This window comes from Lissotriton vulgaris, chromosome 4_1, assembly GCF_964263255.1.
Source record: "Lissotriton vulgaris chromosome 4_1, aLisVul1.2, whole genome shotgun sequence".
NCBI classification, from domain to species: Eukaryota; Metazoa; Chordata; class Amphibia; order Caudata; family Salamandridae; genus Lissotriton; species Lissotriton vulgaris.
In genome coordinates this window covers 1,126,337,656-1,126,362,428 of record NC_141691.1, presented here as the reverse complement: position 1 = coordinate 1,126,362,428, position 24,773 = coordinate 1,126,337,656, and the positions used below count along the sequence as shown (strand labels likewise).

General features: G+C 45.7%; 1 protein-coding gene across 8 annotated transcripts in view; it reads right to left on the bottom strand.

Annotated features, from left to right (window-relative positions):
- PTPN3 (protein tyrosine phosphatase non-receptor type 3) overlaps positions 1–24,773 on the bottom strand; it is a 1,864,164-nt gene that overhangs the window by 361,934 nt on the left and 1,477,457 nt on the right. For all 8 annotated transcript variants that reach the window (XM_086965368.1, XM_086965363.1, XM_086965366.1 and 5 more), the window contains one exon: positions 18,397–18,553. In XM_086965368.1, coding sequence (XP_086821494.1) covers positions 18,397–18,553 — 157 coding nt within the window. The remainder of the gene's footprint in view (positions 1–18,396; positions 18,554–24,773) is intronic.

The following is a 24,773-nucleotide window of genomic DNA, read 5'->3' as shown; positions in this document are numbered from 1 at the left end:
AACCTATGGAACGCTTAAGAACACAATGCGAAGAGGACTTAGGGGTGCCAATTACAGAAAAGGACTGGGAAAATATTGTTGAGCGTACTCTTAAGATATCAAGAAATGTCCGGTTTAAGCTCATAAACTATAATGTTCTGCACAGAGCATATCTCACACCAGCACGAATTAGGCGATACTTCCAGGCGGAGTACGTCGCCTGCCCACGATGCAGGGAAAAAGAGGCGCATGTTCTGCACATGTTTTTGGACTGTCCAGGCCTGAGGGGCTTTTGGGAGGAGGTGCTAAATGTAGTTGAAAGTACTATAGACAAAGAGGTACCACATATACCGGGACACTGTATACTAAGCTGGTTCCCACACACGGCCAAGACAAAGGTAACTGGGAGGTTTTAGGACCTTGCATATGTATTAGCGAAGACAGAAATTGCAAAAAAATGGAAGGCTACAAGGGGGCCAAGAATAGAGATTAACCAAAGTAAGCTGGAGAAGTGGGCAGAAGCAGAACATTGAATTTTGCTGAGAGATGCAAACCGAGGCATAGGCAACCTTGAAACTACAAGAGCATGGGGGAGATTACTTGATGACATGAGGGCATCAGACCTAGATGAGACAGCAGAAGACCTATCAAATTCCCAGCCGCCTAGAAGGGAGAATGAGATGGGATAGGAAGACAGGTACAAGACCTTCCCTATCCCCACACAGACTCCAGACAAGAATAAAGCATAAAGCGAGAGAGGTGAACACACAATGCTGGAAAATATAAGCTATAAATAAAGCGATTCGTTGAGGGGAGGGGGGGAAGGGAGAAGGGGAGTTGAATATAGTTTCTTTTTTAAAATATTTATATGCATTAACAAAACAGCAGAAAAGAGGAAGAGAACAATAACATGAACCAAATATGTATGTAAATATCACGATAAGATAATAATTGAACTGCATATAAGTCAAATGCCAATACAATCTGCTAAAAAAAAATTAGGGAAGAGCTGACCCAGGCCATAATGGTGGCCAGCATTACTGGGGGAGCTGTATGCTCCCCATTGTCTGTGTCTCTTGGGCAGCCAGGGCAGCGTCCATACGTGGATACTGGCCACCGACGGATCCATTAAGCACCAGTGCTTCTTGGAGGTCGTGCAGTGCCTTTCTAGCAGGTAGTACAGCTGGATGGCTGTATAGTAGTTTTTGAGGCAGGGAATTACCAGTCCTCTTCCTGAGGGAGACAAGGGAGCATTCTGTTGGGACTTTGGTATTCTGGCTTTATTCCCTTTCCAAAAAAAACCTCTAGTAATTGTTGCTTCACAGAAGGTATGCCTGGGGTGCTTGTAGGGGGGAACACTTGCAAGATGTATCTTTTCGGTAGTAGGGTTAACCGCTGCTACATGGCCTGGGTGTGAAAGTCCCCTCATCTGTCTATTCTGCAAATCACTGTGGGTATATGAAGGAGGTCAGGGTATTTTTGGTCTGCAATACCTCAACCGTTAAGCAGAGTTTAATGCCCAAGGTATTGATATGGTGGTTTAACAAGGAAAAGAGCCTTTGCCCTTGGAAAGCAATCTGCTTCTCCCTGAGATATCGAGTGCCGGGACCTGTGCATTTTGTGTTTTTACCTTAAATTCCAATACCAGACGGAAAGAGTATAATTCATGGAGAAGGGCTGGGAATGTGGGTAGGGGTTTGGTAAATGTCAAAAGAATGTTGTCTACCTAGAGTGCTATCTAGTGTTCCGTGGGGCCACATGTGACCCCTATGATGTGGGTATTTGTACATATTGCTTCGGCTATGGAAACCACATAAATAGCCAAGAGGAGTTGACACTGGGCAGCCCTATTGTCTTCCCCTCTGTATCCTAATGGCACCCACGATCATACCATTGATGAAGACACGGACATCGAGTGGTTGTAGCCACTGAACACTCACCTTTGGAATTTGGGGCCCACTCTACTTCTATCAATTAGTTTCCATAGAAGGGGCCACTAAATGCTTTCTCAGCATCGACTGCCAAGAGAAAGGCTGGTTTTTGGCACAGGAGGTTTTCTCTATGATGAACAATTTACTTACCTTTGGTAACGATATATCTGTAAGAAACATAGGTTAGTTATAGATTCCTTACCTTAGAATTACCCCAGGCATCAGACTGGATCCGGAAAGCTTTTCGTCAGCAGTACCCCTGCGTGTTGAAAGGTGGATTCGGTCGACTCCGCGTTCTTTGTTGGCTTCCTGGTAACTGGGATGACGTCGCAGTAGCCACATAGACGCCACCCTTGTGAGCTATCATCAATTCTGTACATGACTTTCCACGCCAGAAGCGCAGAGTTATGCAAGACAATGACCACTGGTGCACAAAACTAGGGCCTTGAAAGAAAGTACTTAACCATTGAAGTCAGTTCGCAGACCAAGGAGGATGGGAGGGGCGGTGAGGAATCTATAACTAACCTATGCTTCTTACGGTTATATTGTTACCGAAGGTTAAGTAACTTTTCATCTGAAAGAAACAGTTAGTTATAGATTCCTTACCTTAGAATAGATACCTCAGCAATACCAACCCCAAAGGTGGGTCTGCGAATTAAGTTCACACCAGGAAGTCTTCAAGATGGAGCGGCAAAAGAAGCTGTCCCTCCGGACTTGGCTGTCCTGACAGTAATGTTTAGTGAATGTGTGCAATGAAGATCCACGTGGCTGCCTGGTGAATTTCATGAAGGGGAACTCCACATCCCAAAGCAGTAGTTGCTGCCGTATCCCTGGTGGAATGGCGTCGCCTAGCAAGTGCCGCCTTGGAAATTCAAACGTGCAGAAGTACTGAGTTTGTGCGTTCTCTTTGGTGGCGAATAGATCTAACCAAAGCTCTCCCCACTGCTGAAAAAGACCTTGCAACACCTCTGAGAGAAGACACCATTCGTGATCCATCAAGCACCTGTGGCTGAGTTAGTCCGCCCTGGCGTTCAGGGAATTTGCCAGGTGTTTAACCACCAGGGACATGCTCTGATGTTCCAGCCACTTCCAGAGACGAAGGGCCTTCTGACAGAGGGTTCACGACCCCACTCTACCCTGTTTGTTTCAATACCATATGGCGGAAGCAGAAGGTCAGCCGTAGTCTAGAGGTGGGAGAAGGCAGACTGGGGCGAGCTCACCTTTAACAACCAGTTGTCAAGATAGGGGAAGACTGGAACCCCTGATCTGCGCAGATGAGCCAAGTTATCCTTCGACATGTAGGTGGCGTGGAGGAAGGGGTACTCTTGAAGGTGAGGGAGTAGCCCTTTCGGACTATCTGCGAAACCCACCTGTTCGACGTGATGTTGTGCCAGAGGGGGACGTGATGGAGGACCCTGCCCCCATCTGGCAACTGGTGGCCCTGAAAGGTCAGACTAGGAAGGTTTGGGGGCACTCGTGGACTGGCCAGCCCGCTGGCCCGCAGACCCACAACGGTGGGTCTCACGTCCCGACCCCCCCAAAGGCTGGACAGCCTGCACAGGCCTGTGACGCTGGGCAGAATGTGGTGGGGGCACCCCTTCCATAGCCACAAGAGGGGCAAAAAGCAGACTGCGAGAGGTGGTAGCGCAGCCAAAGGATCTGGCCTTAGCCCTAAGGTCCTTCAAGCGCTCAAGCACATTGTCCGCTTAGTGGCCAAATAAGTGACGGCCATCAAAGGGCATGTCCAAAAGAGTCGATTGGACATCGCCCGAGAAGCCAGTGGACCTCAGCCAGGCGTAGCGTCTCAAGGCTACCGACATTGAAAACGTCCTGCCTTGCGAGTCGGCTGTGTCCAGCCTACAGCGAATGGAGAACTTTGCTACATCCCTCCCTTTCGCGACTGCATGGGAGACTTTGACCCGGGTCTCCTCTGGGCACTGTGGCAGCACTTACGCAACCGTGTCCCACACAGAGTGGGTGTAACAACCCGAGACATGCAGTGTTCACCGACCCCAGTCCTAAGCTGGCGAAAGAAAACATCTTCCCAAGATGGTCCAACTTCTTGGATTCCCTATCTGGGGGAGCAGTAGGGACGCACCTTTGAATGTTGAGGCTTGGACCACTAAGCTCTCAGGAGTAGGGTGTTGGGAGAAGAAACCGGGGTCACCCGGGGCACGGCGTTCACGTCACGCAATCATCCTATCCAAAGGAGCCCCTGAGCTGGACTTGGACCAGGTGCCGGGAAGGATGTTTGTGAGGGTCTCATTTAACCACAGCAAGGGCTTTAAAGAGGCTGCTGCTGGTTGAAGCACCTCAGTCAGGAGGTTAATCCTGACTCCCACCATAGGTAGCCCAAGGCCTCAGGCGCCCTACACAACACCACAGCGTAGGAAGCTCCCTTCTCCATAGCCACGGTAAGGGAGAAAGCATACCAAGGTCTGGTGATGTATCCAGACCACTGGCCTCACCCACTTCCTCTCTTCAGTCCGGATCTTCCACGTGGTCTGCTAGAGGGTCAGTAGACCCCTCCAAGTCCTCCTCACCTTCCTCTGGCTGCCACTCAGTTGATGGACAGAATGTGGGATGGGTATGCTCAGACGTGAGTCCCATGCTCTCCACACCACTGGAGTCAAGCTATCCTGGCTGAAGAAGGCTTGATTCCGGTCCAGGAAAGACATGGCTTGGCAGTTCGGGCTGGACTGTTCCCACGAGGCACAGGGTCAAGGCTGATTTGCATATGGGCATGTCTGAACTGGGGTGGTGTGGAGTGCAAAAAAACGATGGATTTAGGCCCAGATCTCTGTACTGGGGTGAATGTATGACATTGTTCTACATTCTGTCTATCAACTGTTGTTTTTGCATTTGTCACCCCGAGTGGGATGGGTATGCTCAGACGTGAGTCCCATGCTCTCCACACCACTGGAGTCAAGCTACCCTGGCTGAAGACGGCTGATAGCCAGAAACCGGTCCTAGGATTCTTGATTCCGGTCCAGGAAAGACATGGCTTGGCAGTTCGGGCTGGACTGCTCCCATGAGGCACAGGGTCAAGGCTGATTTGCATATGGCCATGTCTGAACTGGGGTGGTGTGGAGTGCAATAAAACGATGGAATTAGGCCCAGATCTCTGTACTGGGGTGAATGTATGACATTGTTCTGCATTCTGTCCATCAACTGTTGTTTTGCATTTTGTCACCCCGAGTGGGATAGGTATGCTCAGACGTGAGTCCTATGCTCTCCACACCACTGGAGTCAAGCTATCCTGGCTAAAGATGGTTGATAGCCAGAAACCGGTCCTAGGATGCTTGATTCCGGTCCAGGAAAGACATGGCTTGGCAGTTCGGGCTGGACTGTTCCCATGAGGCACAGGGTCAAGGCTGATTTGCATATGGCCATGTCTGAACTGGGGTGGTGTGGAGTGCAAAAAAACGATGGATTTAGGCCCAGATCTCAGTACTGGGGTGAATGTATGACATTGTTCTGCATTCTGTCCATCAACTGTTGTTTTGCATTTTATGAGTTCTTCCAAGGCACATTTTTTTTGGTTTACATTGCTACATGACAATATGTGCACATTGAACATTGTTCGTTTCATGAAAAGGTTCCAAGAAGGATTGGAGTTTTCTAAAGCTTTTCAAGTGTATGCATATGTACAAAGTGGTAACTAAATCCCAGGCGCATTCACTAATCCGAAAAAAAATAAGGAGGCACTTTTCGCTTCCCAAACATCATGAGAAAAGTTTATCCTGGGTCTTGAATATCTCACAATATATAGGGAACAGATAGTATTACCACTGCATAATAGGCTTTCAGGCCTGTAACATTGGGACACCCCGTGTTTTTGCATTCACTAATCCTACAGTTGACTTGCCTTGTTTGTTGTATATCCAACAGTAGGGGCTTGTTGAGCATATCCAGAAGGCAGCTCCGCCCCCCCTGTTAAAAGCTACTTGAGATACATTTGGTATGTTGCTCTTATTTCGTATCCCACTATAATTGAGGGGTAGTATTATGAGTAGATAATAATTCTGTTGTTCTGTTCATAGATTAATAGAGGTCACACTTAGCAAGGAACACCCATTCAAGAAGAGATAATGTGTGGTACAGTGGTTTTACTGTGCCTCCTGGTGCATGTGTTATGACCTCATAGTTGTTTACACTCGTTACAGATCTCCCTACCAGCTGACCCCATCCTTCCCTTCCCTCACGTGATCACCCCATTGAGTCTGTTGTATCCCTCAGACCTCGGGGCTATCAGGAGGTGGACCCCATTGAGCATCGTGCAACCCCGATGCTTCAAGGCCTTGACAGGCAAAGCCCTAACCTGCACTGTGTCCAGAACCATTCTGAAGAAAGGGAGGGTCTGAGATGGAGTCAGGTGTGACGTCAGCACGTTGATAGTGACCTCCAGCAAGTGCAAAAGGTTTGCTGTAGTCTGGTGGAGGGAAACAACAGTATGGAGTGAGTCCACCTTCAACAACCTTCAACATCCAATCATCGAGGTAAGGAAAGACCGGAACCCCTAACCTCCGCAGATGAGCTTCAACCACTTAACTTTTGTGAACACCTGAGGTGCACTGGATAAGGCCGAAGGGGGGCAAGGCAAACTGGAAGTGCTCTCTACCCAACATGTACCGCAGGTAATGTCTGTCAGCAGGCAGGACAGGGATGTGGAAATTTGCATTCTGCAAATCCAACCGTGGAGCCAAAACCATTGTTTCCAGGGACCAAGGTAGACTGAACTTGTGGGAGCGTACGCTTTTTTCAGGAAGAAATTGTGGGTGCAGGTCTAGGATAGAATGGAGGCCTATGTCCTTCTTTGGCACCAGAAAGTAGTGGGCATAGCAATCACAACCTGGCCATGAAAGGGGAGGAAGGCGGACTGAGAGTGACATAGCTCTCCTGTCCTTAAAGCCTTCCAGCAATGAGCTCATCTTCTCTCCAAAAAGGCAACAGCCATCATAGGGCATGTCCATACATCACCTGAAAAACAGTCACTCTCAGCCAGGCATGGTGTCGCAGGCCACTAACGATGAAATTGCTCAAAACAGTGATTCATTTGTGTCATATGGTGAACTTCTCTGCCTCTCTCCCGTCAGCAATAACTTGGGAAAATATAGCTTGGGCCTCCTCCGAAACCATGGGCACCACTTGCACAACCGAATCCCAGATTAAGTGAAAATATCAGCTCAAAAGGCATGCAGTGTTCACCGATTGTAGTGCAAGGCTGGTGGAAGAGAACCAGCCATTTGAAATCTCTATCCGGTGAAGCAGTAGGAAATGCGACGAGTTGATCCTAAAAGTAGAGGCTTGGACAGCCAAGCTATTTGGGGTGGGTGCTGGATTAGGAGTGGACGATGGCGGTGGACAATTGTCCTATGGACAGGAGTCCCCGTTCAGGGATTTGCCATACAGGATGTTAGCAAGGGCATCAATGAATAGAAGTAAGGGTTCGGAGAGAGCATCTCCTGGTTGAAGCACCTCAGTCAAGACGTTTGTTGTGACCGCCACTGAGGGCAGATTAGGATCCAAGACCTCAGCCACCAAATGCATCACTGTAGCAAAGGAGGATCCCTCCTCCATAGCCACGGTAGGAGGAGAGACCAGACCAGTGTCAGGCAAAATGTCAAGCCCACTGGCCTTTGCCAGTTCCTCATACCAGCTGTACTCCTCAACAAAGAGATGCTGGTAACCATAACAGTCCACAGACCCTTCCCATCCCTCTCCAGGATTACCAATATTAAAAGGCACTAGCACCACTTCTGGAGAACATGGTCCTTGTCAGAGGCAGAACCAATGTTGGTTGACTCCCATCAGACTCAGTGTGGGAATGAGGATGGTACCGGCATCGTTAGCACTAGCGAGAGTTTTGAAGAAGTTCTTGCCGACCACTCAGTTCTGGATTCAGCGAAGGAACCATGGGATCCGACTGGCGCCAAGGGCAAACCCACTGGTGGGGATCCAGTAGGGTCCCTCCTCAACCGAAGGAGCCCACAGGCGCCACAGAAGGGCCACCCAAATATGAGGTACATGGCCTCATAAATGTTTTTGAGCTGGGCAGAGATCGCTCCCAGAAAACAGGCAAGTGTGAAGAAGACCCCGCTCAGGCTCTGCCTAAGCATGAGACCTGGAATGACGTCAACGGACGACTTTAACTGGCGTGGGGAAGTCAGAGACCTCTTCAATGTCTTGGATAACTTCTGTTTATGGGACCTACCCAATTTATTCGTCGACTTGGAATGTGACAACGACTGCTGGGTGCTGCTCTACAAACAATCCCAGGACCTTCCGCGCAACCTAGATCTTGAGCGCTAAAGAGTTGTCCGATGTTGGGTGGGGAGGAGCTTAAGGAATTGCTCCCTCGGTGCCTTCGGGTGCATGGCTCAGAGGTCCTCACAGGTCTTGAAGTCATGGTCACGTACCAAGCACACAAACGTGCGAAGTGTGGGGTCTCTCACAGACTTCTGCCTGTGACAGGCTCCACATGGTTTAAAAACTGATAAGTTCTTGAGTGACATTCCTCACACCAGGACACAAAACTCTCAAAAAGAGCAGACAAAGAGTCAATAAAAAATGATTGAAGGTAGCTCAGACAGATGAGCACCATACAGCGCATAAAGGAAGGAAACTGACGTCAGTACGCAGGTTGGCACCTATATAGCCAACGTTTAAAGTTACATACCCGGGAACCTGGCGGCCGCAAGTTATACAGTTGCGTGCCACCGGAGAAGCGAGGAGAGCAGGTGCGTAGGTGTGTAGCCATCCCCCCACCCGTTGCTGCCATTGACATGGATAGCAGAAAACAAAACGTACCTGCCGCATGTTGAGGCAGTGTGCTGAAGTAGCCCTGGTCGGTGAGCGGAGCTTGCCCAGGGAGCCGCCCGGAGGCAGGGAGAGCAATCCTGGCAAGGGAGAGGACTGCAGTGCTGCTCACGAGCGGCGTGGGCCCTCTCACACAGCGGCAGAGTCAGCACATGTCCTCAGGAGGAAGTTGTGGATGGAAGGAGAAGTGCGAGGGGGTTTCCGGATGTAAGTGAAGGCTGGCAGAACAGCAAAGGAGGTCTGTGAGTGCAACAGTGTCTTCCTATGGAGAAGAACTCCTTTTCCTTGGAGAAAGTAGGTGCCAACCCTGACAAGATTTCCAGGTATACCTTGTGGACTCGGGCAATTGTGAAATCGACACATGGAGATATTTATGGGGTCAAAAGAAAATATAGCAAAAAATATAACCATTTTTGGATGCTGGATTATTTGTTAGTGGATATATAATCTGGGTTAGAACATTAGAAGAGGTCCGATATATTACCTGGGCATACTTCGGATCACACTGTGGTTTATGTTACATTAATGGGAGTTAGAGCGAGCCACAACGCAAGATGGACATTGAAAAGTTCCATACTATTGGACCCAGACTTGTCCATCCTTTTGAAAAAACGAACTATGAAGTTGTTCCTGGATAATACAGGCCTCCGCCTCCACTGGAGTAATCTGGGATACCTTTAAGGCATATGTACGAGGTGTTTTACAAAGCTAGGTCTCCTATAAGAATAAGGTCGATAGAGCTGAATGGAGTAGATTGTAAGAAAGAGTGAGGACGTTAGAGGTTAAGCTACAGAAAATGACAGGGAACACCCAGGATAGAGACAATACAACAAAACAGTTGGACAAAGCCAGATTAAATTATAAAATCACCCTAGCGGTAAATGGCGAATGAGGTGAACAACGGGACATCTGCAACAATTTGAGTATGGTAAGAAGGTTGAAGTATTGTTAACATGGAAGTCGAGGGCTGAGAGTACACTAAAACACATCGGGGAATGGCTCATCAACCTCCACGTTGACATCTCGAACAAGATAGAGGAAATGCAGGCCTGTTTGGCCTCACTCTTTTCTGAATTATATGCAGAAGGAGTGCGTCCAGATGAGGAGAGTCTAAAGAAATGGCTAAATAGTGTAAGACTCCCAGTGCTCACAACAGAGGGTAGGAAGAGTATGGACGTCCCAATCACTGAGGGGGAAATTAGAGAGCAGCTTTCGGATATAAAGAACCGGAAAGCAGCGGGTCCAGATTTGCTGATGGTTGAGGTAAACAAACAAATCATAGACGAAATAGCCCCAGAAATGAAGTCGCTATTCAAATTCAGTCTATAAGGGGTAAGGACAGATCCCAAGTCCATGGGGGGGGAGCCATAATTGCTCTGATCCTAAAACCTGCAAAGGACCCAGGAAGGCCGACTCGTATCAGCCAATCTTCTTGTTAAATGTAGATTATAAAAATCTATACTGGCATCTTGACAGGGAGATTGGCAAAGTTGGCTCACCAATTGGCACATATAGATCAGAAGGATTTTGTTCCGAAAAGACAAATTCAAGAACTCACATTGTCATTAACTGGGACTATAGATCTAACAAGTGCGCGCTTGATTCCCTTGGCGGTGATCACTATTGAAGCCGCCAAGGCCCCCTGGCCAAAATCCTCCTAAATGGTTCCCTGACGAAGAGTTTTAATATTCATAGAGGAACGAGGCAGGGTTGCCCCCTGTTGCCCCTCCTGATTGACATATACATCAAACCATTGGCGCATCTTTTGAGGAAAAATGACCAGACAGTTCCAATCCACTCACTCCCCTCTTGTAGTAAAATAGCATTATATGCAGACGATTTGATAATCTATATCTCCGATCCAGCCCGAACGTTACAAAGGTGGAGCAGTTAACAAAAGAATTTGGGGCGGTAACCGGATACTTAGTGAACATCTCCAAGACGGAGGTAATGGTGCTGGAATTTTGAGGATTGGACAGCTAGTGTGTGTGCAGAGATAAAATACTTAAAGATTGTCAAAGTTAACCAAATGTGTGAGATCCCATTGCGTAACCTGAAGAGGGTGGCCAAGGAGGTCAACAGGTCATTATCCAGGTCGAAGAACTTACCACTAACCATTAATGGGAGGGTCAACCTAGTAAAAATATCTATCCTGACGAAGTTGACATACCTATTTATTGTATTCCACTTAAATTCCCCAAGGCCGCAATCAGCAATATAGAAGGGAGAGCTTTATTTGGGCATCCCGAGGAGTACGGCTCCTGGAAAAAGCTACTGTGTCGTCTTAAGAAGGGTGGGTTGGCCCTGCCAGACCTTAGTCTCTACTGTATGGCATTTCAATTAAAAAACTTCTATATGCTTATGGGGGAGCCCGACTCTTCCACTTGGGGAGCACTAATAGGGGAAATGATCAAAGAGTTCCGACCAGCAGTTTTCCTATATAAATTTGTAGCCCAAAAATGTTTTTAAAAAGTAAGGTTGAGGTTCGGAAGACAGTATTAAGTCTTGTGTGGAGTGAGAAAGATCTTAAACATCAGGTAATACGAATTTGCACCGATTTGGGAATCCCCAAGGACAGCGGAATGCCAGAAGGATAGATTGAGTCTTCCCTTGAAGCAAGAAGTATCTAAGTGTGGAGATCTGATATCAGTAGAAGGTTAGCTACCTTGGGAGGTGCTGAGCACGAAAACAGACAATAGATTGTCTACATTTAAATACATTCAGCTCACGTAATGGGTCTTAACAGTCTCCCAGGTGACAGGAGGCTATGGAACTTTGAGGTACTCCTCCAGGAAGTTAGCCCATAAAGTAAAGAAGTTGCAAAGTGGTATGGGCAACTCCTGGAGGCAGAGGAAAAGAAACTGGAGGTTCCTTATGCGATCTGGTTGGATGTATTCCAGGAAGAGAACATACAATCTCTTTGGACGGACTCTTTAAAATTACTATATTCAATAGTTATGCCTGCAAACTTTAAATGACATCACTTCTTTGTTATCAACAGGCTGTATTGGACTCCTCAAAGAGTGGCTAACTTTGTGTTGCAGCTAGTTCCTAGATGGAAAAGACGCAACTTCCCAAAAGTCAACGAGGTACACATCTTACTTACATGTTCCCCAATAAAAGAATACTGGAAGGTCGTAGAATCCACCGTAAGGGGTATCCTAGGACAATCTATAGTTTTGACAGTAGCTTTAATACTCCTAGCGATGGATAACGCTATGCATAACACCTTGAATAGTAAGCAAAGGGGCCTGGTATTCTACCTATTGCTTTTAGCCAAGCAGGAAATCTGTAAACATTGGACAGACCCTGTTCCTCTACATCCCAAAGGGTGGTTAAAAGTGGTCAAGTGGATTAGCAATATGGATGTTGAATGTAATCCACAAAAGTAGGGGGACATTTGGGAGGACTTTAATAAGGGGGCAAGATAGCAACCATGGCACTATGTAGGGCTGTGATGGATTATTAAAAATCTTCCCATAGTCCAATGATTACACCAGGTCATGGTACTTGGGGGTAGTTCCCCCTTGATGCGACCAGAGTTTTGGAGACTCAGGTGAGACAAAGCAACGCACCACAAGACGGATCAGGGGTGTCAAAATGGTCTACGATTTGCAGACGCCATGCTGATATGAGAACAAAAAAAAAACAGGGTGGCATCTATCTAGGTATCGCACACGTCACTTCTGGCATGGACAGTGCCGGCAATGCAGACAGAGAGCCGAACAACGCCACCTAAAGGCGCGCAAGGGTACTGCCTAAAAAATCTTCCAGATCCAGTCTGATGCCGGGAGATATTCTAAGGTAAGGAATCTGCAGCTAGGAATCCCTATCAGATGCAGGGGTTAATGAGGAGCTACACTTAAAAGACAATGACGTCAAAGTTAGAAACATGAAAGTAACCTAGAATCATGGATGACACTTGGGGCACATCATGATGACAGGAAGCACCAATATATTGACAGAATTACCGGAAACGGGAAGTCAAAGTGCCAAAGCTGGTGGGATCGTAGTGGAAACTTAGGTCATAATAAACACTGGGATAACCATGGTTACCTGGGGAAGTATATCAGATCGATTCTGCGCCAAAATCTCAACCATGGCTTTATGAAAAATATTATTTTGAGTAGAAAATTCACCAGAAAAAAAGGCTTTACTTTTGTAGATTCTCACACAACCACTCCCTGTCCATCTACTCCTATTTTAACCCATTTGGTAAAATAAAAAAAGAACATCTTTACTTGTGCCTACTGAAATGTATTCCAGGAACTTGGCTTCTACAGGAAAACAACTCTAAAAGGGTCTCAGATTTCGCCTTAAGTGAGGCACAAGTGAGCATTGCTTTCCACTCCCTAATGGCTTCAGGATGCGTTAAGTAAGTCAGAAACTGTATGTAGAAGAACAATCACCAGCATCCGCTTCGTGGACATCTAGCACTGTGCTTCTCCCAAAGTCATTGGTGATTTAAGCTAGGTCACAAAAATACGAGAAAAAAAGACCTCAAAGTACTACAAAATAATAATAGTAATACAAAAACTGAGAAAACTCTGCAGTGTCTGGACCAACACCTCATGAGGCAGGGAAAAAAGGAACCAAGATCTCCTTTTGTAGCGTCTATGTGCCTTCTGCATCATTCCTGGTGGTGTTGCATGCCACTGTACACAACATTCTACATTTCCACTTGGCACAGGTGCTACTGCTGGAATACTCTTCAGATCCAGCCTGGAGCCTAGAAAGAATGTTTACATTATTAATCTGTGGGAGCCAATATTTATTAACTGCATCGCTGCAGCAGTTATTTTTCCGCTGCGCAGCTTTTTTCTAAAAGCTGCGTTAGATGACGAGCTCAGCTCGTCATTCGCACACGACCACTGTGGCTGATGACGAGCTGAGCTCGTCATCAGCAGCGAAGGGGTTAAAAGGAAGGAGCAGTTCAAAAAGAAAGCCTGAAGAAAAGGGCTTTAAAAAGAATAATCTAGTCTACCACTGGTCATTATTGAGACAGAAAGGAGAGCCTTTAACACCCCTTTCCACCTGTACTGCTTCCTAGTCCAAGTATGAATTCGCTTTAAATTCTGCATTGAAAACAAATCTTATACATAAATGGACTGACAATTACCAAGAACAGAGGTCAACCTGCGCTTAAAAAAAAACAGTATATCAGCCATTATCCAGACTATTCGAAAAATTCCCAGCTTCTTTAATTTTTACTCTTGAGTAATCTTTCCAACATCCAGCCCCAAGTACCAGATTTTAGGAAATGGTGAGATAACAATAAAACAAGTTACATTTCACAAAACAAATGATAATTTTCATATTCCCTCAAAAAAACATCAAAATAGAATGCAGGGTCCTGCAATCACGGTGTGCCCGTTTACTTCAATGAATATTAATTATATGTAAATTGACTGGGCAAGCTGGCCAGTCTACAGAAGCAGACTCCCTAATGAATGATTAATTGTTGCTTCTGGGTGATGTGCTTTAGATTAGCAGAATTCCAAGAGGATCTGTTTCTCCTGGCGTTTCCATTATTAGTGAGAATGTCACAGGGCTTGTATGAAGGAACGTCATGCTATGACCCCTTCATTACACTTAACTTATTATACAGCCAAATAATCTAGGCTGCAGAATAGCAGAGAACCCTATTCTTTGCTAATACAGTGGACACACACCCAGAAGACATGTTTAGACATAACAAATCTGGTACTACATTAAATATGGCAAAACAATATGTGATTCCAAAGTATGTACACCTTGAAGTGTGGAAGGAAAAACCTCAAGGTTCGAAACGAACAAGCATATTTTTTTCCTTAAGCTTAATTTGTGCAGGTGGTTGAAAGCGGTGGGCATCGGGACTAACTCTGAATCATCATTCTTTGTCCCACAGAAAGAGAAAGAAGAGCAGAAAAGTGAGAAAGAAGACAAGGAAAGGTGTACGGTGACAAATGGGGAAAGTAGGAAAGAAGACGATCAAGCAAGAGTTCAATAAAGATTTAAGAAGCATGGAGGGTGAAAGAAAGAGGTATACTGTGAAATCAAGACTAGGCAGCCTTCAATTCCGCTACCCTGACATTCAGCAGTAGGCTCCCAAGAAAAACTTTGGTCCCCTGCACTTATATCTTTATTTTTGATACATGAAACCCTGGTTATTCCGGAGAAATCAATGTCAGAGAGGCACAAACGGAACGTGCTGCTCTGTGTGTAGCTGTGGAAAATGTTTCCAGAGACCAATATGTTTTCCTAAATTTTAGGGCTTTTTAAATATATTTGAGGCAACTGCGAGTGCCATGGGAAAGTGACAGACGTAAAAAAGCAGTAAATACCAGACACATTTAAGAAACTGAAAAAATGATTACACTGCATGCTCCCTTTCCTTCAATACAGACCTGTTTTTGTTTCTATGTTATATAAAAGTCAGATTGGGAGGCTTTTTGTAGTCCTTTAGCTTCTACGACACAGGAAGGAATGAAGGACAATAATGAAGTCTCCCTTGCCCATTGATCTTCATTTGGTATAGAAACAAAAACAGGCTTGTATTGAAAGAAAGGGAGCATTCAATATAGATTAGCCTTCAAACGAAAAACCTAGACGCAGAGGTACTAATGAGAAGCCAACAGAATGTGAGGGTAGGCCAGGAGACCAAGGACATCAGACTAGAATGAAGAATTGGGGAGAGGCGTTGACCTAACGATCACCAACGACCCCGCCAGAGCCAACCTCCACGAAGGGATGAAAGAGGTAGCCGAATGGATGAAGAACAGTCGCCTGAAACTGAACTATGACAAGACGGAAGTCCTCATCCTGGGATCCTCACCCTCCGCCTGGGACGACTCATGGTGGCCCCCCGCCCTAGGCAGCGCACCCAAACCAACAGACCACGCACGCAACCTAGGCTTCATTCTGGACTCCTCCCTCTCCATGACCAGACAAGTCAACTCCGTCTCCTCGTCGTGCTTCAACATCCTGCGCATGCTACGCAAGATCTTCCGGTGGATCCCCACCGAGACCAGGAAGATGGTCACCCATGCCCTCGTCACCAGCCGTCTGGACTACGGCAACTCCCTCTACGCAGGAACCACCGCCAAACTCCAGAAGAGACTTCAGCGGATCCAGAACGCCTCAGCACGACTCATCCTGGACATCCCCCACCGCAGCCACATCTCCGAACACCTGAGAGACCTGCACTGGCTCCCGGTCAACAAGAGAATCACCTTCCGTCTCCTCACCCACGCTCACAAAGCCCTACACAACCAAGGACCAGGATACCTCAACAGCCGCCTCAACTTCTACGCTCCCAAACGCCAGCTTCGATCGACCGCCCACGCCCTCGCCGCCATCCCCCGAATCCGAAGAGCCACCACAGGAGGACGGTCCTTCTCCTACCTCGCCGCCAAGACTTGGAACTCCCTCCCGACCCTCCTCCGCCTGACCCAGGACCACCTCGCCTTCAGGAAGCAGCTCAAGACCTGGCTATTCGGGCAGTAGCGGAACCCCCTCCCCAGCGCCTTGAGACCCTCTGGGTGTGTAGTGCGCTATATAAATGCTTGATTGATTGATTGATTGAGGGCGGTCGACCTCGAATCTGGGGAACTGAGTTTGAGTCTCTGCAATGACGCTGTACATCCTGTGATTCTGGGCAAATCACTTAATCTCCCCGTGCCTAACAAAAATGAATGTGTCCTCATGTAATGCAACTGGTGCTATGTAAAGCGCTCTGATACCCGGTTCGGGTCAAGTTCGCACTATATAAAACTCTTAAAACAAAAACAAAAAGAAAAATAATGAAGGAATGAGAGGGTGGAGTGTGTGGGAATGGGGGTGCAACTTCGGAAAGAGTGCAAGGTGGACGGAGGAATGAGAGGGGATGGCGGCGGGGACAACAAGGAGAACACAGGAACAAGGGAGGAAAAGGCAAGATGGCAGGCATTGGAAAGGAGTAGTACACAAGTAAAAACTGTCAGTTTGGTGGGCGAAAGCTGTGAAGCAAGAAGCACAGAGGAAGAGAGGGATGGTCAGCAGGAAGGAACAAGAAGAGGGGGCAGCTGGGAAAAAGGGCTTACCAAGCAGTAAATAGGGAGGAGTGGAAGGGAGCCAGGAGGAGCGTATGAAAGGTCTATGGGCCAGATGTAGGTCAGCAAATACCGGTCGGTAACGGCCGATTTCGGCCGTTACCGACCGGTATTTGCTAATGGAGATGTAGGGGCCTTAAAATATACAGAATCGGTATATTTACCGATTTGGTAAATTTACCGATTCTGTAAAATACCGAATCGGTAAATTTACCTAATCGGTAAATACAGATGTAGGTGGCACTGGAAACAGTGCCACAGGCCATTACCGAATCGTTATTTACCATGTAATACTATCACGTGGTAAATAACGAATTCCAGTGTACATGCACATCTGTGCATGCACACCTGTGCCATGTGGCACACAGACATGCCCAAAGGGCATGTATGTGTGTCACATTGCACACAAGCCAGTAACAGGGGTGCAACAGGGTGTCAAAGTGACACCCTGTCCCCCTTGTAAAATCAGTAATTTTACCGATTTGTTAATTACCGAATCGGTATTTGCTATTGAATCCTTTGGGCTTCAAGGCCCATAGGAATCAATGGCAAATACAGATTCGGTAATTACCGAATCGGTAATTACCGAATGTTACTGATTCGGTATTTTTACCGAACTTTTTACCTACATAGCAATTACCGAATAGTAAATACTGAATTGGTAAAATTTGGTATTTACCATTCAGTAATTTGCTATTACCTACATCTAGGCCTATATTTGTAAAGTAGTCCCTCATGCGCTTGAACGCAAGGACAGCATTGAAGGCAGACAAATAACTCACCATCCTATAGCAGACTTTGGAACATATGATTGCTTTTCACAGAAATTCGATTTACACACATTATCATTTGTGAGTTACATAGTTTTATCAGTAGAACTGTATGTCTGTGTAAATTTAACAGCCATCTTCAAGTAAAATGTGCTGCCTGTAAATGAAAAAGCACTACCACATGATGCTATTTATACTACTCTACAACACTTTTGATGTCTTGTCATCTTGTAATTGTTGCATGAAGATTACATTTTAAAAGAGAAAACACATTTTGATGATTTACCAGGGTTTTTATAACTGGTTTTCGACATAAAAATACCAACTAGACCGGTAAAATAAAGGTTGGGTGGCAACACTATGATCAAATAAGGCCTGTGGTTTAAAGAGGTGGATCCAAATCCCTCTGTAAGTATAATGTAAACAAAAAGTAACTTGAAAACGTGGCTGCTAACTAATTCCTAAAAAAATTGAAAAACGAGGCCACTTTTAAAATGTTTTTTATCCTCCATAGCAATATCTTGTCTGTGAGACCAAGGCTATGAAAGCAGTCTGTCACTTACATTTGCCAGAAATTGATGGAAAACATTTTTTTAAATAGTTTAAAAGAAACTTAACCCTAGCGTCGTAACTTCTGCTCAAAATATTCCCAGCGAAAAAGAGTGGAATTGTGTCACCACACCAGTCCAATTTAATCGAAACCACTCTTACAAAATTCATTCCACTGTGCTGCAAAACAACCAGTCCGATGTGCCCTGCAAAAGAGCGCCCTGAAGTCGAGCTTCAAGGCCTGCGGCTAGGCACCATTTCACTCATCCAATGTATTACCTTTCCGCCTGACCAGCAGGGCAAGTTCCCTCGTGTGTGACTCTCGGCTGGCTTTTATAAACATTACCACTTGGTCATGGGTGTGCTCCGAGATATCTCGCCCGTTGATCAACACAATCTGATCGCCTTCGTTAAGCTTCGGGACACACGTATCAGCCTGTTTCAAACCAGTAAAAGAAAATTGACAAAGTCAATTCGTTAGTTTGGAGAAGAAAACAAATACAAAGAAATGTCATCTACAGTCGTAAAATAAAAGGATTTTACTAGTTTTCCTTTCACTCTGCATTATTAAGACATAGATCACTAGATTCATATCTAAAATAATCCATGGGCTTTAGAGGTTAGCAACGAAGATCAAAGAAAGGGTTCAACCAGCAGATAATAGGAATGTGTAATATCAGATGTCCTTGCGGAGCTCTAGAAAATCAATATCACGTTCCACAAGAAGCCATCATTCGGCACAGGATTTTTAATAATAAAAAAAACTGAAATACTCATTACAAAATGCACGTTGACACTGAAGACCCTTGAAAAACAGATCAACAGAGTGCCCCGCACTCAGAGAAGATAAAAAACTAATTTAGAATAAAGTATGTCAATTCACCTTCATTCTTCAGGATAGTGGGTTCAATTCACAAATGTTCTTTTCTCTTTGAGCGGGGTGACTTGCTCTTACCTTACTAATGAATATTTTGGAACAAGTCACGCTTTTTCATGCTTGAAAGCTTAGAAAATCTGTCTCAGTGCATGCACTAATTACTAAAAAGGTTTGGGTCATACATAGGCACCCTTAGACATACGGCCTTCAAAAAATATTAAATATACCAATGGAAAAAAATGTTTTAAACAATGCAATAGACGAACAAGTTGCTTAACCTCGATAACATTCTTTCAGGTGGATACTTTTTTTTAAAGAAATCTTTTTGTGAAGCATTTTGACTGTAGCGGTTGGCAGTGTCACATGTAGAAAGTGACCATACACTAAACATCGAGTTGTCACAGCTTCCAGTACTTGGCTCTCCATGTTCCAATCGAGTCGCAAGCACTCTCCCATATTCCCTCAAAACAGTGTCTTCACTGGGCGCAACAACAGTACATTGTAAGCATTGGCATACATCGGGAATGACAAGGGGATAGGGGCATTATAATCCACAGATCTCCTAGTTTGGGTTTCCAAAAGATGGTGATCAGGCTCCATAAATGCTGTGACTACCTCCACCCACAGGTCTGCCAATGGTTTTCTCTACAGTCCTTGGCGTTCCTCAAAGCTCAAGGTAGCACCTTCTGCCAGCGCCCATTTTTTACCTCCCTTTTCCATCTGGTATGAAGCGGCACTTCGGAGGAGCACAAATGCATTGCAATGTCTGTTCCAGCGAGGACCAGAGCCCAAACATCTACTTCTTCTCTTGTTTTCTAATGTATAACAAACTTATGTCCATCATTAGCAAGACCCTTTAATTTAAAGTACATTTCAGATCACGTTACCGTTGCCTGAAACAGGGTCAGTACTGGTCAATCCCAGATTATGTGTATGAAACCTACATCCACAAGGCCACAGCGGGGACAAACCATGGTGTCCATATGCATCATTACATTTAGTCTGAAGGGTGTCAGGGTGGAGGATACTCCAACTGCACATTTCTCAACATTAGAATATCCACAGACAGACGTGATCTGGAAACCTACGAACAGCATTGCACCAGCACGCCGGAAGGTGGTGCCGTGTGCTTCTGCACTGACTTAGCTCCATCTGGAAATTATGAATGGAGCTACATCGAGAGCGCCACTCCTGCGCCCTGAAGTCAGTTTCATTCTTGACTTATACTCAAACATGGAGCCTAAAAAGCAATCAGAGTACCAGTGTGCAGATCTCTAACTTGGGACCTTTTTAGAATGAAAAAGAGATTATTCCACATAACGGCGTGGCAGAAGGATAGTGAGGAATCTGCAGTGAGATAAAGTATTCACCAGAAAAAGCGTTAATGAAGGCTGGTAACTTACTCTTCTACTGGATACTTTTACCTTGCAGAATTCCTCACCTTTAGAATAGATACAAAGGCTGTGGAATGGGCTCAGACCAAAAGGTGCAGCAGGACTGAATGGGCCAAAAGTCCCTCCAATCTGACCTGGTTTGCAAGGCAGCAATGCTTCATGAACATGTACTAACGCTCACATCACAGCCTGATAAATGGGTAGAATAGGTACCCTGCGTGCCAACACAGTGGCAGCAGCCTTAGCTCTGGTGGTATGAGCCCTCAGTTCTTCTGGAGGCTGCTTCTTGGCCAATGTGCAGCAGATTTTTATGCAGAGGACTATCCACCTTGACAAAGTCTTTTCTGCACTGTCTTGCCTTTCTTTGTTTTAGAAATCCCACGAAAAGCTGATGGTCCACCCGATAGTCTTTGGTGAGATAGATGTAAAAGCTCAGAACTCTCTTGGGATCCAGTCAATGGTCTCTCTCTTCCTGCGTATGGTCAGACAGAGCAAAGATTATTGGGAGTGTAATGGATTTCCCAACATGAAAAGGAGTCATGACGTTTAGCAAACATGCTGCCAGGGAGAACCTGAAGCTCATTCACACATCCAGTTGGAGTATTTGTGAGAAGTAACCGTCTTCAGAATCAGAAGACGCAATGAGAAGCTGTGCACTGCTTCAAAAGGAGTAGTCATGAAGTCAGGCCCAAATTAAGATTCCACTGTGAAAACAAAATCATCAGCCTACCTTTGATGGAATAGGATGGCATTCATCAGTAGGTGAATGGACCACAATTCCAACAGGTTGATGTGCTGCTGGGTCTCCACTAGAGATGCTAGTCCTCTGAACGCCAACTCTTCCAGATGAACTTCCCTTCCCAGCAATGATGCATCCGTCAGTGGGACAGGGGGAGAGATCTGCCTCTATCTCAATTGCTGCCAAGCAGCTACCACTGCAGAGCTTATACAGTCTACTCTAAAACCTTGATGGAAATCTACAGGTTCCTGGTGCTGGGTCCAATAAGACTTCAGATTCCAATGCAGAGCCCAGCATATGCCACCTGGCAAAGTCGATAAGCAGAATGCAAGAGGCTACGACGCCTCAGAATCACTCTCACTTGGACCAGGTCTGAAGCTGAAACAATAAAGTCAAAGTGTGAATGTCCTGGACTCATTGTGATGGAGGAAAGACCCGAAGAAGCAGCGTATCCAGAATGGCTCAGATGAATTGTAGCCTCAGCGAAGGAGACAGGTGTCAATGGCATGTTGATAGTGAACCTTAGTGAAGTCACTTTATCTAGAGGGGGTATATGATTGGCTTTGGTGAGCCTGCTTTAAAAAAACAGTCATTGTGGTAAGAGAAGAGTGGAATTCCCAAGCTCCAAAGGTGTGCTGCAACCATTACAATCACTTTTGTGAACACCCAAGGGGCACAGGTTAGATGGAAAGGGAGCACAGCAAACTGAATAAAAAATGCTCTGGAGCACAAGTAACATCTGTAGGATTGCATGATGTATACTTGAAAGTAGGGCTTCTGAAGGTACAGTGTCACCATGCAGTAACCTGGATCCATTGTAGACAGAATCTGGCAGTTTTTGAGCTTCTCGGATTTGGTCTTCCACAAGAAGGCTTTAAGAGGGTGGAAATCTATAACAAGATGAAGAGTTCTGTCCTTCGAAATGAGGAAATAACAGAAGTTAACAGCCAGTCCCTATTTCTGGGGCCGGAATCTTCTCTATGGTTCAATTCGACCAAAAGACCCAGTCTCTTGCAGTAAAATGTGCGGGGACTCCTCTGGCAGCTGTTTTTGATGTGGGTAGAAGATGCAGTATGTCAAAAATTAATAACAAATGAAGGGCCGGCTCTAATCAGTAAGGCTGAGCCTGGTATATTAAACAACAGAAGAAAATGGCAGTACTGATACTAGATTTCTAACAACAAATGGAAACCAATGTACAGACCACATTTCAATACATGTATATGCTATTTAATAGCCATTTATTTGAAAATGTTTCGCTTGTACACTATTTTCAAGTTAGGGCTGCAATTCGAACAATATTATATTACAACAATGGAAATAAGGACACAAAAGTGGAGTAAAACCTCATAAAAACCATCACTCATTATTCTTCAGACATATCACAATCAGACAACTCGCATTCATTCATTCAAACTTGGTACCCAGCACAAACTGGAGGATGAATACACCAATAGGTGGAGTGCTTGGTCTGCCGCAAAATCAAAAGCAATCCATATTACTCGGAAATATACACTATATCTGATTCGGTTAAATCACAAAATGTGGACATATACATCAAAATTTAAGTGTATTATTGCCAATACAGATGCAAAACAAATTCGCAAAAGGGCAAAACCAGCAGACCCATCGGCCTACGCGTTTCGAATCCCTATGGATCTTGGGATTCTCTTCAGGGCCAATCAACTCAGTCTAGTCTTAGCCAATAAGAAGCGATCACAAGTGGAGGCTCCTAAAGAGGAGACCACCGTGTCCTCAGATCGTGTGGATAGGATTCAATCAATGAGCACTGTTGTCAAAGGGGCCAGAGTGACCGGCAGTATCCAAACGCTACGTGCAGAGGAATGAAGTCATTGTAGGCGAACGTCGGTTCAGTCGAAACAGGAATGCCACACGTAGGAGGCACCAGAACAGCCGCGTCCCGCAGTAAATCAGGACAGGAAACACTGCATTCAATGCGAATCATTTTCAAATAAATGGCTATTAAATAGCATATACATGTATTGAACTGTGGTCTGTACATTGGTTACCATTTGCGGTTAGAAATCTAGTATCAGTACTGGCATTTTCTTCAGTACGTCAAAAATGGCATAACCCATTGAATAATCTTAAGGGCCCATCAGTCAAATGTTCTATTTTGCCACCTTTGGAGGAAATATATGATCTTGCCTGCCACAGGCCAAACTAAAGCAGCTTCGAGGTAAGATCACCATCAAACAGCTGACATTGATCAACTGGAGGGCTAGGTTGGCAGATAAAAAAATTTGTTTCCCAAGTGCCTCAATTCTCTTTGACTCTCTTTCTGGGTGAGATCATAGGGAATTAATGAACAAGTTACTTACCTTCAGTAACACGTTATCTGGTTGAGACTATCTAGCTGCAGATTCCTTACCTTTTAATTTCCCAGGCGTCAGGCTGGATCTGGAAACTTTTTCTGAGCAATACTCGGTACTGGGGTGAATGTATGACATTGTTCTGCATTATGTCCATCAATTGTTCTTTTTCTCTTTGAGCAATACTCCTTGAGCACTCCATCTGGTGGCTCCATTCAGCTGTGCGTGACGTTGTCAGCGTCGTTAGCGTCAGTTATTACATCATGGTACCTACATAGGCGCCACCCAGGCGCGCAGACATCAGTACTTTTAGTTTTTTTCACGCCAGAAGTGCAGAGCTACGAAGTAACTGACATAGTCGTGTGAGATACTAGGACCCTAAAAAGGGGAGTAACCCTAACCCTACAACATTCGTTTGCAAGGCAGAGAGGCATGGGTGGGGCTGTAAGGAATCTGAAGCTAGATAGAGTCTCTATCAGATAATGCATTACAGAAGGTAAGTAACTTGTTCATCTGATAGAGACTTCTAGCTGCAGATTCTTTACCTTTGAATTAGATACCCGAGCCCTACCATCTAAGTGGTGGGTTGCGGACCAATACCTTAAACTAGGAAGACCTGCAGGACCGAACAGGCAAAATTGCCGTCCCTGCGGGCCTGACTGTCCAGGGAGTAGTGTTTGACAAACGTGTGCAGAGATTCCCACGTTGCTGCCTGAAAGATGTCCAGGACTGGGACACCCAGAGCCAAGGCCGTGGTCGCAGCCTTTCCCCTGGTGGAATGAGCAGCGAATCCCTCAGGGGACTGCTTCTTTGCCAGGGCATAGCTGATCTTGATGCAGAAAAGAACCCATCACCAGATGGTCCTTTTCTGCACTGTCGTCCACCTAGAACTCTTTTGTGCAGTCACAGGAGAACGACAACCCTCTTTTTGGGTCGAGCCGGTGGAGATGCTCCTCTTCTTTAGAGGTCTGCGGAGGAGCAAAGAAGGTGGGCAACGTGATGGATTGACCCAGATGGAATGGGGTCATAACCTTTGGTAAAAAGGAAGCCCCGGTGCGAAGCACAACTTTGTCTGAAAAAGACATCAGATAGGGATGCATGCAAGATAAGGCCTGCAACTCACTCACCCTCCGGGCAGATGTAATCGCTACTAAAAAGGCTGTTTTGCTGGTGAACAGCTGGAGGGGACAGTTATGCAAAGGCTCAAAGAGAGCACACATTAGGTAGAAGAGGAACAAATTAAGGTCCCAGTGTGACATAACAAAGGGAGTGGGTGGAAACAAGTGAGCTAACCGCATTAGAAACCGATCTAC